The sequence below is a fragment of the Prunus mume genome, linkage group LG2, assembly GCF_029339155.1.
Source record: "Prunus mume cultivar Tortuosa linkage group LG2, ASM2933915v1, whole genome shotgun sequence".
Lineage (NCBI taxonomy): Eukaryota > Viridiplantae > Streptophyta > Magnoliopsida > Rosales > Rosaceae > Prunus > Prunus mume.
The window spans coordinates 26756100-26768948 of record NC_142699.1 but is presented as its reverse complement, the minus strand read 5'-3'; the positions used below and the strand labels follow the sequence as shown (position 1 = coordinate 26768948).

At 38.1% G+C, this 12849-nt stretch overlaps 2 protein-coding genes and 1 pseudogene across 3 annotated transcripts; 1 reads left to right on the top strand and 2 right to left on the bottom strand.

Annotated features, from left to right (window-relative positions):
- Positions 1–3: 3 nt before the first annotated feature.
- On the bottom strand, positions 4–1735 carry LOC148919935 (uncharacterized; annotated as a pseudogene).
- Positions 1736–2824: 1089 nt separating this feature from the next.
- On the top strand, positions 2825–4663 carry LOC103323996 (protein LIFEGUARD 4-like). The gene is made up of 4 exons (XM_008226029.3): positions 2825–3291; positions 3363–3476; positions 3729–3886; positions 4155–4663. Exons 1-4 carry the CDS (start codon positions 3030–3032, stop codon positions 4356–4358), a joined length of 738 nt encoding a protein of 245 aa, XP_008224251.2. The 5' UTR covers positions 2825–3029; the 3' UTR covers positions 4359–4663.
- Positions 4664–5731: 1068 nt separating this feature from the next.
- On the bottom strand, positions 5732–9479 carry LOC103323997 (auxin canalization protein (DUF828)). 2 transcript variants are annotated; one of them, XM_008226031.3, is made up of 7 exons: positions 9062–9479; positions 8565–8675; positions 7398–7818; positions 7052–7282; positions 6649–6698; positions 6377–6434; positions 5732–6229 (listed from the first exon to the last, which is right to left on the bottom strand). In XM_008226031.3, exons 1-7 carry the CDS (start codon positions 9365–9367, stop codon positions 6015–6017), a joined length of 1392 nt encoding a protein of 463 aa, XP_008224253.2. In that variant the 5' UTR covers positions 9368–9479; the 3' UTR covers positions 5732–6014. The 2 variants fall into 2 exon arrangements, with proteins under 2 accessions (XP_008224253.2, XP_088903320.1); XM_089047194.1 differs by lacking the exons at positions 8565–8675; positions 9062–9479 and adding an exon at positions 7955–8452.
- Between the last annotated feature and the right edge of the window lie 3370 nt (positions 9480–12849).

The window sequence follows — 12849 nt, the reverse complement described above, 5'->3', positions numbered from 1 at the left end:
AAAAAAAGAAAGACATGATTTTTATTTGTTTCAAATCTTCACATTGAATCTAGGGTTCTATACACTTTCTCACTATTTTTGTGGTAAAGACATAGTGAGCTTACCAATTCCAAACACAACAGATACTAAAACATGATCCAAACTATGACCACATCTCCGCAAATTCTCTCTGTATACTTCTGTACTCTCAAAAGCTTCGAGGATAACAAACAGAAAAACCCTAAATGACCTATGGCTACACAATACAAGAGGACTGCTGAGCAGTTTTGTCATATATTCCTCCTTTACCTTCGCTTCATCTTCAATGCTGTGTGAAGTATGGCAGTTATTACGACACCGGCAGACATCAGCAGCCTGGGGCCTTTGATGGCATCTCCATTTTCAATTCAGTCTATTTTGATTCTTCCACAATAACTAGTTCCTGCAATTCATGAATTGCACTGTTTTCCTTCTCAACTTCAGTTTTTGTTTCTTCTTCAAGTTCAGCAATAGTCTTCCCATTATCAACTTCTGCTTCCTTAATAACACCAAGTTTACCTTCCATATCAGAAAGTTGAGACTCAGAATAGGCCTTTAATGCCTGCATCTTTCTTTGCTCTCCAGATTCTCTCAGCATAGCTGCTCGATCAGCTTCCAATCCAGAAACATCTCTCCTCCCCAGAATTTTCTTGCCGTCACCTATAGAGAGAGACATTGTCATTGAATTCATCTGGGGATATCTTTTCACCACGTCCTCAACCGAAGCTTGCACCCGACGTTCAATCTTTAGGCCAATAGACTCTAGGTCCAGCTGATCTGCTCTCATGATAGCCTCTTTGAAATTCCTCCATTCTTGATTGGATTCATCAGCCTCTCCTAATGTCACGTCAACTGCTCTCATTACAAACTTCAAATATTGATCTGTAACTCCTTCACTACAACATAAACTCGACCCTGAACCAGAACCAATCTGTTCTTTCTCAGCAATTTCAGGAACAAGATTATTGAGGTCTTGCTGATCAGTAACTACCCCTTTCCCATTTTCAGTCTTTGCTGAACCCACAATCTCATCCGAACCCACCATTTTTTCATTCAAGAACACTGATTTCATAACCTCTTCTTTCGCAATCTGATCCGAACCCACAATCTTTTTCCCATCTCCTTCAGAACTACAAGAATGCCTCAATTCTGAATCAGTAATTTCAGAATCAAGAGGAAGATTGAGGCCTTGCTGATCAGCAACTACCCCATTCCCATCTTCAGTACTGTTCTTTTGTCCACACACTGACCCAGTTCTAAAACCCACAATCTCATCGCAACCCACCAATTTTTCATTCAAGAACTTTGTTTTCACAGCCTCTTCTTCTTCTTCGCTTTTCAACCCTTCAGTCTTACCCAGCAAAACCCCACTCATTTTTGGGCTTTCTTCTTTCTCAACCACCAAACCAGTACGCTGGTCATGACCCATAATTTCTTCAGTCAAGATCGATCCACTGCCCTTATGCTTATCTTCCATTGTGGATTTGTTCATTTCTGATGTCGCTTGAACAGCTTCAAGATCAAGACTTTGAGAATCTTGATTCGTGACTCCACTTTCTTCTCTCAGATCAGAAATGTTCTCGTTTTCCATGATAATTCTTACCAAGAAAACTATTAACCCTAGAAAAAGATCAGTAAGAAACTGGATTTTAGATTCTCAGAAGGTGGAGATAGAACTGTGTGGTGTAATGGGGAAAATCGACTGTTTAGAGTTTGTTAATGGTTCTGGTTTGGCGCCTGAACTCAGAGCCAGAGGTTTATAAACAGGTGGGGTTTCTCTGTTGGGCATCTTGACCGTTGGATTCAAGTTCCAACCAACGGCGAAGATTAGAACAAATCACTTGAGGAAATCCAGCGACACTATTTGTCCCATTTTAACATGTCGTAAGGATCAGTGGACAAAACGACATGTTTTATGCATTGTAAAATCGACTGAAGGTATTTTGTTTTTTTTAACAAAACAATAGTTTAGTTGCACTAAATATTTTTAGACAAAAAAAATTTAAAATGTTTTTGGTACTTAAACTAATTTAATATATTTGAATATTTACTCTTAAATGTATTTTAATTTTAAAGGTATAGCCGCGCGGCTATACGTTTAAAATATTTGTATATTTTTGAAGAGTATAGGCGCTCGGATATACTCTTGAAATATTAAAGTATAGCCGCTCGGCTATACCGTTTAAATATTCGAAGATATTTAACACATATAGCCGCCCGGCTTTACCGTTAAAATATTCAGTAAATATTAAAAGGGTATAGCTGTGCGGCTATACGTTTTAAAAAATATAGCCGATCTGCTATACGCTTTAAATATTTTCAAATATACTTTAGAGTAAATATTCAAATATATTAAATTAGTTTAAGTACCAAAAATATATATATATATTTTTAGTATTCCATAAAATGGAGGGTAGTAACCTCATCTTACATTTGACGAAGCTCACATAAAGGCTATAATAAAGAGTTTAGAGTGAGGAGCTTAGTTGAGGGGTTCAATCTCACTTTCAACAAATATGAGGAAATCAATAGACTTAAAATTTTTGAATAATTTGATGGTAGGATTCAGCCCCTCAAATAATCTCCTCACTCGAAACTCCTCATTATAGAAGCTTATGCTCACAGTCAATATAGGCCCCATGAATTTGGTCCGTTGGGCTCAAATCTATTGTGGGGTTAAGGTGGGATATTACTTTCTTGGATTGGATGCACCACTTAAGTTTTTTTAAAATTTTAAATTCTTATAAACCCACCCTATAAATAACCATCTTTAAAGCCTAAACCGTACACCCTGTTTTGAAGACTCTCCAAACCCCCCTCCTACTTTTCCTCACGTTCCCACGCTTTCTCCCCTTTCAAACAAAACCCACAAAAAAGGAAAAAAAATTACATTGCATCTTTCGCGATCGACGTAACCTTTTCGATTTGATATTCTTCAAAATTTTCTAAATCATCTTGTCTGTCTCACCTTTTTTTTTTTAAATTCTTTTTCTGTGAAGTGTGATTTAGCAATGGCGCTAAAGTTCATGAAGGGTCGTGACTTGGAGGCAGGCAGAGGTCAAAATGGGGAGCAACAATTGTACCCGAACCGGATGGAGACCCCTCAGCTCCGATGGGCTTTCATCCGCAAGGTCTACATGATCGTCGCCTTTCAGTTGCTTCTCACCATTGGCATTTCCTACGCCGTCGTTTCGATCCCCGCCATTCCCAACTTCGTCAGATCCTTGGCCGGCACCATCACTTTCATTTGCATTTTTGTTGCTGCCATAGCTGGTAATCCAAATTACTTTTGATCTAATCAATTTTCTCCTTTTTATCACTTTCTTTAATTTTAATTTGTGCAGTTACGATTGCCTTGTACTATTACCACAAGAAGCATCCGGTGAATTATGTGCTTCTTATTCTGTTTACGATTTTACTTTCGATTACGGTGGGATTCTGCTGTTCCTTTAGACCAGGTACTTATTTATATACATGTTATGCTGAAAATAATTTTTATGTAACATGTTATGTTGTTATGCTATTAATCTGTCGTGCCACATGCACAAATAAGAATTCACTTCATGAGTTGACGGGCACAATTTGATTATACTTTTTCCCTTGTATTTTTCTCGCAATGGAAATCTAACTAGCCACCCCACTCAATAGAATTCTTGGTTTTCTTTTGAGTTGTGTAGTAATTTGGAATATGCATAATTTGGTGCCTACAGGGAAAAGTATTCTTCTAGCTGTGATTTTGACGGCTACGGTGGTTGTGAGCCTAACCATATACACATTCTGGGCAGTCAAGAGAGGCCAGGATTTCAGCTTCCTTGGCCCATTTTTGTTTGCTGCAACCCTCATGCTTATGATGTTTGGCCTCATCCAGGTAACCCAACTCTACTTAATTTCCATTTTCCTTGTGCCATTGCTAAATCACAAGTCACAGGTCATGATGCATACAACGGTTATACAAAATCACTCTTACATAAACTAGTCACAGGTCATGATGCCTAGTTTTTTGTAAGAAAGAGACAAACAAAAAAACTTACTAGCCCGACTTGATGTCCACCTACAACAGTTGTACTCAAGAATTTCTCCTTTCCGCCAATCCATTTATCTTAACTTTGTTGCGCATTTTTGGAATGAACATGCAGATATTTTTTCCCTTGGGGCCTTTGTCAAGGATGGTATATTCTGCATTGGGGGCTCTTCTATGTTGTGCTTATATTGTGTACGACACAGACAATCTGATAAAGCGGCTGAGCTACGATGAGTACATATTCGGTGCTCTCTCCATATATATTGATGTTGTCCAACTCTTCCTCTTCCTTCTCTCTTTAATAAGCGGCGGTAGGTAAATTAACCAACACTCGCTAACCCCTAGAGATTAAGAGCAGAGACCCCATTTTCTCATCTCACCACTATTATGAAGATAAAAAAATTTCTATGATGGTTTCTTGTATGAACTGTATATTCACCCCAATTTTCACAACTATAGCTTCATGTACAACTAGATTAATTGTATTCAACTTGTTTCGATTACTTGCTTTTCAAGAAAGACATTCCAATATTTATTTTTGAACTCGGAACATCTTCTAATATTGAAAAAGAAAGTACCACTAAACTAGCTGAGAAAGAGGTAGTTGGTGCCAGAGTTGCTGATTCGTAAGACAAGCAGAAGGTTTATTCATGAACCAAAATTAGGGGATGCTCGAGAATTGATAAGAGTTGGTATGACATGTTCTGCCTTCACTTAGTTTTGCCATTGTTTCATTGGAGCACGTAAACAAGCCCAATATCAACGTGACCTGTTTTCTTCTGTTGTCCCATTCCATTCTATATCACGTTTTTTTTCTTTCTTGTTTCTCAATCAATTTTATAACTTGGAGAGGAACATGCTTGAACTTGGAAATTGGTTGCTTATTGTATTCTCAATCATCTTTCTCTGCAAGGCCCATTTGCCTTGTTCATAACGTTTTCTTTCTTTTGTCATATTCAATCCAGTTCAATTTAAGCACCATCTACAAACTAGCACAAGGGACTCTAACTTTGACTACAAAATTGTGAATTTATTTTGTTTTCAATTATTCTGTTGCTGTCATAGAAAACCACATGCTCATTCTTCTTTTCTCTTATTTTATTTTATTTTATTTTATTTTATATTATATTATTGCTTGAATAATCCCACCATAGAAATTCTCCCTCAGATCCATCGTGCCCTCTCGAGGTTCTCTTAGGAAAAAAAAAAAAACTCTCCCTCTGATGATTTTGAAATATAAACATGTAGTGGGTCATGAGAAGTTGTTTACTTCTTCTAGACCCAAGTTTGCAAGGAGGCAATCATTTTTACCACTAATTTATTTGGCACATTCTCTGACAAACAGCCTCATATTCTCCTCCCAGCTAATTAAATATTTCTTAAGCCCTCCTCCCACCATTCACTTAAACAAAACAAAAAACTAATTTATCAAGTGGGAAGATTACAGACCAAGAGCAAGACAATTCACAACCTTGAAAACCTTAAACTAAATCCAAAAACTCAACGACAAAGGTCAAAAGCAAAACCCACATGAATAAACAAAAACATAAAAATCAAGAGGGCATCTTGTATCTTGTTCTTTACTCAATTGAGATTCTTTTCTATTCTTTTTTGACTGCCTCAGTCCAAGATCCTCCTTTTCTTTCCTAAACAGTGCAAAAACAGGGACGAGCTAGGATCACACGGTCTTGCTACCTCTCATTCCAATCTCTTTTCCTTTCCATTAAAATTGAAAGACAAAGGTCCAAAATATATATATATATATATATATATATATTCCACAATACTAAAGGGGCCAATTGGGATAAGTTATAACCTTTAATTTATCCTTTTTACAATAGCAAGACAAACTAACAGCAACAGCCAAGTACCAAAATACCCACCCTTCATGTAAATTTTCAGCTGGCCATATATCCTATTGCCAATTCCCCCATCTGCCAAATGTTTTCCCTCTGATATTGTTGGAGAACACAATTCAAACCCTATGTCTATTGTGCCTTTCTGCAGCAATGGAGAGGAGCCTTGAGACGCCGAGAGTCCAAATATCATACTCTCTCTGGCTCCGGCATTCGAATTCTACAACTCCGCGCATTACTGTTTTCAGTCCAAAGTAACGCCGGTGCTCACCGCCCTCGAGCAGGTGGCGACCAGGCCAAGCCGGCATATCTTTAATCACCTCCAGCACCACATCTGTAAATTCAAAAGATGGAATTAAAGAAGAATCCTTTTGATCTTTTCCCACTAGACTGCTAGCTTTTGCAAATCCCCAGATGGAAGAAGACCCCGCCACCTCCATTCTGCTCAAATTATTAGTGAAAGACAAAAGTAGTCACTTACTCTTTTTCTTTTTTGTGATGGTCCCAGCAACATGCCTGCTCTTCATCTTCAGCATAACCTGCACAAAAAGAAGTTCCAGACTAAATAAAGAAAGCGTAAAAAGAGAAAGGAGAAGGCAGATCCAATTCTTTCATCATAGCAGTCTCTTTTGCTGTGAGTACCTTTTTTCCATGAAGTTCACATTCATGACCAAAAGTTCTACTGATGCCCAAATTATTGGCCCTACGTTAAAGAAAAATAAAATAAATCAATAGATAAGCTAGGAACTTTACCTGACCCGTCCTATTGATATAAACAGAGACAATTTTCCAATGAAGATCACCTGGCATTCAGCAGAACAAAGTTATAACAGTTAAGAATTGGATGTAACAACCAGAAATCATCAATCAAAACCTCCAAGTAAATTCAAATTTCCCTCGCTAGCTCCCCATACAGTAATTTAAGCACAATCCAAAGTGAAAAAGGGACAAAAGTATCGTCAAACGTAAATAATTGTAATGATTTCAACCTAGTTCATCGAAGATGGAAGCAATTTTTCCATCTTCCACCCACATAACCATGCCCCCATACAGTAATTTTTCCCTCGCTAGCTCCCCATACAGTAATTTAAGCACAATTCCAATAGAGAGAGGTAAATAATTCCAATGATTTCAAATCAAACGAACAAAAGTTTACCTTTGCGGGTGCGCTTGAGGATCTCACAACCCTTAGCAAGTAATTCTCTACTGCAGACGCCCAGAAAATTCTCTTCAGGAACAAGTTCTCCACTGAAACTACTGTTGGAATTACCGTTGCTACCATTACCATTACCACCTACTCCTCCCCCTTTCTCGACAGGAATAACTGCTGCTATATTCCACACTTCCTTCAATGCCCTTGCCTTCAATGTTGCTGCACCACGTAAAGCTGCAATCCACACCACAAACCTCAAGGGCATTAGAGTCCATAACACAAAGAAAAAAAACCGAAAACTTCAATTCCAAATTTACCCATAACAGTAAACCAAATCTACATTATATACCTGTTGCTGCGGCAGCCGTTAATGTCATGATATCGCCAGCAGATCGGACATTCACGGCAGAGCTGACCACTGTAGCAAGGTGTTCTCGCTCAGCCCCCATGGCCTCAGCCGCCTCCACACACTGTGCAGCAACCAATGTGGCAGCAGAGGCCACGGCCATGTCAGTCTTGGCCATATGCTCATCTTTACCGGACCCAGATGAGGCGGCAGTGGCAGCAGCAATGGCGGCTATGGCAGAAGCCACCCCAGCAACAGAAACAGCAGCATGGAGCTGGGCATTGTGGGCCCTGGTCTCCTCTTTCTTCTTCTCCCTCCTATCCTTAAGCCACCTACCCACCGTCTTTCCACCACCGGACGTGGCGGTGCCGCCAGCACCGGTGGCTCTAAACCCGGTATTGTGGTGGTTGTTTGAGCGGCCATACTGCATGGAGATAAAAGGGAACGTCAAAAATTTGATTTTTGGTTCATTGAGGGAAAGTCCTCAATTGGATATGTATGAACGTAATGTTAAACCACCCAAATACAGAAGTAACGAGTGTACGGCACCAATCACACACCCACTTCAGCTTCTTGGGGTCCATAACTCATCTAACGAAAGCTGAGCGAGAAGAAGCCATAGGTTTCTTCACACTGGATCTCGAGAAAGTGGCACTGTCGGTTCTTAAATTAAATACAGAGACAGATTTTGGGTCACAACCACCGTGTGGGCAAAGTAAACCAATTCATTTGTGGGGGACCAAAATGAATCATGATGCCCGGTTAGCTCTGTAAATAGACAGAAAACCAAGACTGTTTCTGTAAATGTCGAAGTTAGAACAAATCCAATTACTTTGGGTGAAGAACACTAAAAATTCGCAGATTTATGAAATGGGTTTTCTAATTAGCTGAAGCAGAGGGCCAAAGCTTTTAACTTTTGCATTGAAAAGAGCGAAACAACATGGATTTGGTAGGTTTATAATTAAAGGGGCGTTGGTTAGTGGGAAAGCTGGGGACTACGTTCGACCGGTTCAGAGTGAGTCAGGGACGACACAGTACTCGTGCTTTAAACCCAGATATCATACTTTTGTACTTGTCATGTGGTTGTTAACATATTCCGGCAACCGTGTACGGTGGTCGCCTGCAAATATTTAAAAAAAAGTAAATAAATAGCAAACAGAGCCTACAAACCTTGACATCGTCAATTTCAGAGGGAGAGACAGGTGGGCTGTCGGTTAAGGAACCGTTGAGAGGGCCGCTGCTGTGTGAGAGCCGACCTGAGGTGCGTGGAGATACCTCTTGCTGTAAAAACAGTAACATAAAATAGTGAATTAATGTGGTTGGTTTCTATTTTAGAAGAGTAAGATGAAGAAGAAGAAGAAGATCCGGAAATGGAAAGTTTAACCCAAAACAAAATGTCAATTTGCCACCAAAACAAGAAAAGAGAGGCACAGACGAATGAGGCATAAAGCATCCACCCACCGAACCCAAATACAATGACAGAAGAAAGAGCCAAACAAAACAGGGACAGAGGGAGCTAAAAAACAACACCAGAAACACAACAAAGAGAAAAAAGAAAACTAAAAATCACAATCGATTTCAAGAAAACAAGACCAAACCATAAAAAATCCCACAATTTGTCCACACATGCCAAGCCAAAACTCCCAGCTCTGCTCAACCCAACTTACAGATTGTGACATAATACGCTCCATTACAAGCTGAGAGGTCTCAGAGGAAGCAAACGAAAATGGGTTCCCCGAAAAACTAGCACTCTCGTCTAACTCTCCGGCCAAGTCCTCAGGTATGGGCCCACCACCGCCATTAACAGCAGAGCTGAGGTTGAGCTTTGCGAGTGGGCCTTGGCCTTGGCCAGGGGAAGGAGATAAGGCTTTGGATACTTCTTGAGCTGAGACGCTCCAGGAGCGCGAGAGAAACTCCATGGGCTCGCGAGGAGTTTCCGGTGGCCGGAACATGGCGGCCTGAACCGGGTCCATTTGAGCGGATGGTAAATGAAACGGCGGTAAGTGAACCAGTTTACAAAGAGGTGCTCAGTGTTGAGAATAAGAGAGAGGGAGAGAGGGAGAGAGGGAGTGAATGGGAAGGTTGCCAGCTTTATAGAGAGAAAGACACAAAGCAAGCGGCCGTATTGAGAGGATTGGATTTTAGTAGAATAAAATTAAAATAATGGTCAGTAGAATTTTTGTATGAAAAAATAAAACGAGAGAGATAAGAGACACAGAGACGAATATTTTTAAGAAAAATTACAAATTTGGAAGAATTTTAGGTGTAAGGATCCAAATATTCTATAACATTAAAAATGTTTGTGGGATGTAATCTAAACATGTGCCAAGTGTACTTAGGATAGTGAGTATCTTGATGCATGAACTTTAATGGGTTACTAAAAATGTCACAATCTTTAACTTTTTTTTAAAATAAAACTTAAATTAAATTGAACTATGGGTGGCAATAGTGAAATGAAAGTGTGTGTGTGTTTTTTTTTTTATAATACAAGCGATAGTGGAGGGAATTTGAACATATGACTTCAAGTGCAGGAATAACTTATCTTAATCACTTGCAAACTAATGCGATATTGGGTTTGATATTCTCATCGTCATCCCCGTCTTTGACAAGCGAGGCCTCGCTTCCTGGTTTTTAAACCTATTTTGATACTAAAATACTAAACATCATAAATACATAGTATTATAAAGTTGCAGGTGTGTCAAGTATAAGGGCATTTCAGTATATCGTTTACCCGATAACACACAGTCTTCCTAAGTTTGAGGCTTTTCAAGAATACATTTGATAAATAACATTCTGTGATTTGGGTCGGTATGTATCGTGTGACAAGGTGCAGAGAGAGCTATGCAACACGCGCTGCAAATCAGCGTGTTTACCATTTTCCGGTACGACATTTGATTAAAATCATACGGCTCGATTTGTTTGTACATTGTACAATGTTTCTCTCTCCGACCCGAGCGGAAGACACAATTTGTTTTTCTTTTATTTTTTGGGTCGGTTGGGGGTAAAAATGAATTGGAAGACAGACTTTAATATTTCATTGTCGTTGGGAACTTGGGAAATGGCAGGTTTCTGTTTTATCTAAGAAATAAATAAATGTTCACGTCCTGTTATTAAAAACAAGAAAACTTAAAAGTGGAATTTTATTTTCTTTAAGAGTTTAATCATAATTCGAACATTCCTTGAAACTCTTGATGGTGTGGTGCTATTTTATGAAAACAATTAAGAGAAATATTTTAGATATTAAAACTCCTATGCGAGTTGTAGATTGACAACTTATAAATTTAAAAACAGAAATAAGGGATTTGTAGTTCAAGAAGTTAAGAGTATTTATCCGTGCACCCGAGATTCTACGTCAGAATCCCTCTCTCCCTATGATATCGCTTGTATAAAAAATCAAAAAAAATGGACAAAATGCAAAAATAATTGGGAAAGACATTTTATTTATTTATGATAAGACATAAAAAGATTGGAAGGTCATGAGGTTCTCACCAATGCACTATCAAGGTAAGAAGGTGTCATGAGAGTTTGAGCCTGAGACCACCTGTTTGTAAATCAAGACTCTTTTTTCACTAAACTTTGCACAGGCATGAACAATTGCAAAAATGAAAACAATCATTATGTATATCAATAATAAGAAAAAGAAGTTGTGTTAAAATAAAATAAAATAAAATTGCATAATAAGTGTGAGAACAATTGAACAAAGAGGGGTGGGCTGGCATTTGGAGCATAGAGGACCCAAGGTAGAGCCAGTGAACTGTATCCATCTGGAGAATTAAATGAGATGGACCATTAACAAAATGCATGCAAATTGCAATGCAAGGAGATAGAGAGACTGAGGTGATGAGGAGGAACCTGCGATTAGATGCATAATTAAGCTGCTGCTATCAGTGAATGAATGGTGAAGATGATGAATCATGGGCAGTCGGACCTTCCACATCTACTATATGGACCATATATATATAAAATATATATGGGCCATATATATATATAATATATATATGGACCATTGCCCTCGTGTTTCTGTATTTCTCAATTATAATCTGATCAGATTCAGATTTCAGATGTCAGATTTCAGATTTCAGTTTCGTGCTTCTGTTCAACACTTTTTACAGTGAAAAAAAACCCCGCCAAGGGGAAACAGAAACACACAAAATCCACAACTTCATCAGCATGGTATTTTTTTTGTCTTTACTTTGTTGGGAGATAGATAATCGTGAGTTCAAATTTTATGAACAAAAATTTGTTATACTAAAAAAATAATGTGACAAATGACTCTTCGAAGGAAAATAAAAGAGGCTTTGTTTATGGCTTAATTTGCACAATGGATATAAACCTCAAAGAATTATGATTGTATCTGTATTAGTTAGTTGTCCGTTTTTTTTTTCGGATTTTATCCCCTTATCTCATTAAATATAAAAAAAAAAAAAAAAAGCATGGTTGTATATAACTTTACAGTAAAAATATTGCCACCTCCAACAATCCATGATTGAATTGAATCAGCTCATTCCATACATTAAAAAACTAAATAAAAAAGAAAAGAAAAGGGACTCGAAGAATGATCAGATGGTATATATGGTGGGTGATTTTAGGGGTTTGGCTGGGTTCAGCCTTCCTGCAAAGAATGATATTCTTCCAGTAATCTTGGGTCCCATGGTTTCTGGTGATCAGGCTCCTCCTGTTCTGCTCGTGCTTGCTGCATGAACACAAGGAATTTCAATGCCAGTACCAAAAGTAGGGCCTCTTTGAATTCAACGTCCTTTGCCTCTTTTGCCTTTCTGTTTGTTTTTCATTCTTCCTACTTGCCTTAGTTTTCCGAATAACTAACAGAAAGAAAGAAAAAAAAAAAAGATTTTTATTGAGCTTACTTTCCCTTAATTTGCCTATCCATCTTTCAAATATTCGAGACTTGGTTTTTGTATCTCGTTTGCATTACCTTTCATCTTTGTTTAATAATTTTTGGATGCTTGTGAAGATGTCAATGATGTATTACCATAGACTAAGCTTGGGAGAGAATTTGTTTTTCAGGATTTCAGTTTTGATAGAGCTTTGATGACGAGTCTATATGATGTGTCATTCGACTTCAGATAAATTATTAGTCAATTAACATTCGAGACGTTTTTAACGGCATGTTTACTTATTAGGAATTTAGGAATAGGGAAAGTAAAGAATTGGTATGAGAAGAAGTCATTCTCATTAAGTTGTTTATTAACCATATGAAATCAACACATGAATGAGAATAACCCTGTTAGTTAATCTAATTCATAATTTTGAAAGTATGTGATTATGGATTTTAAAGTGGGATCCACATGTTTTTTAATTCATTATGTATTAGTAAACCTAAAGAAGTTGAGAATTAGAATCATTTTCTTTCTTCTCATATCCATTGCTGGCAAGTAAATATGTCATTAATTAATTATGCAAAAGGATGCATCTAGTTGGAATTTTCAACAGTACG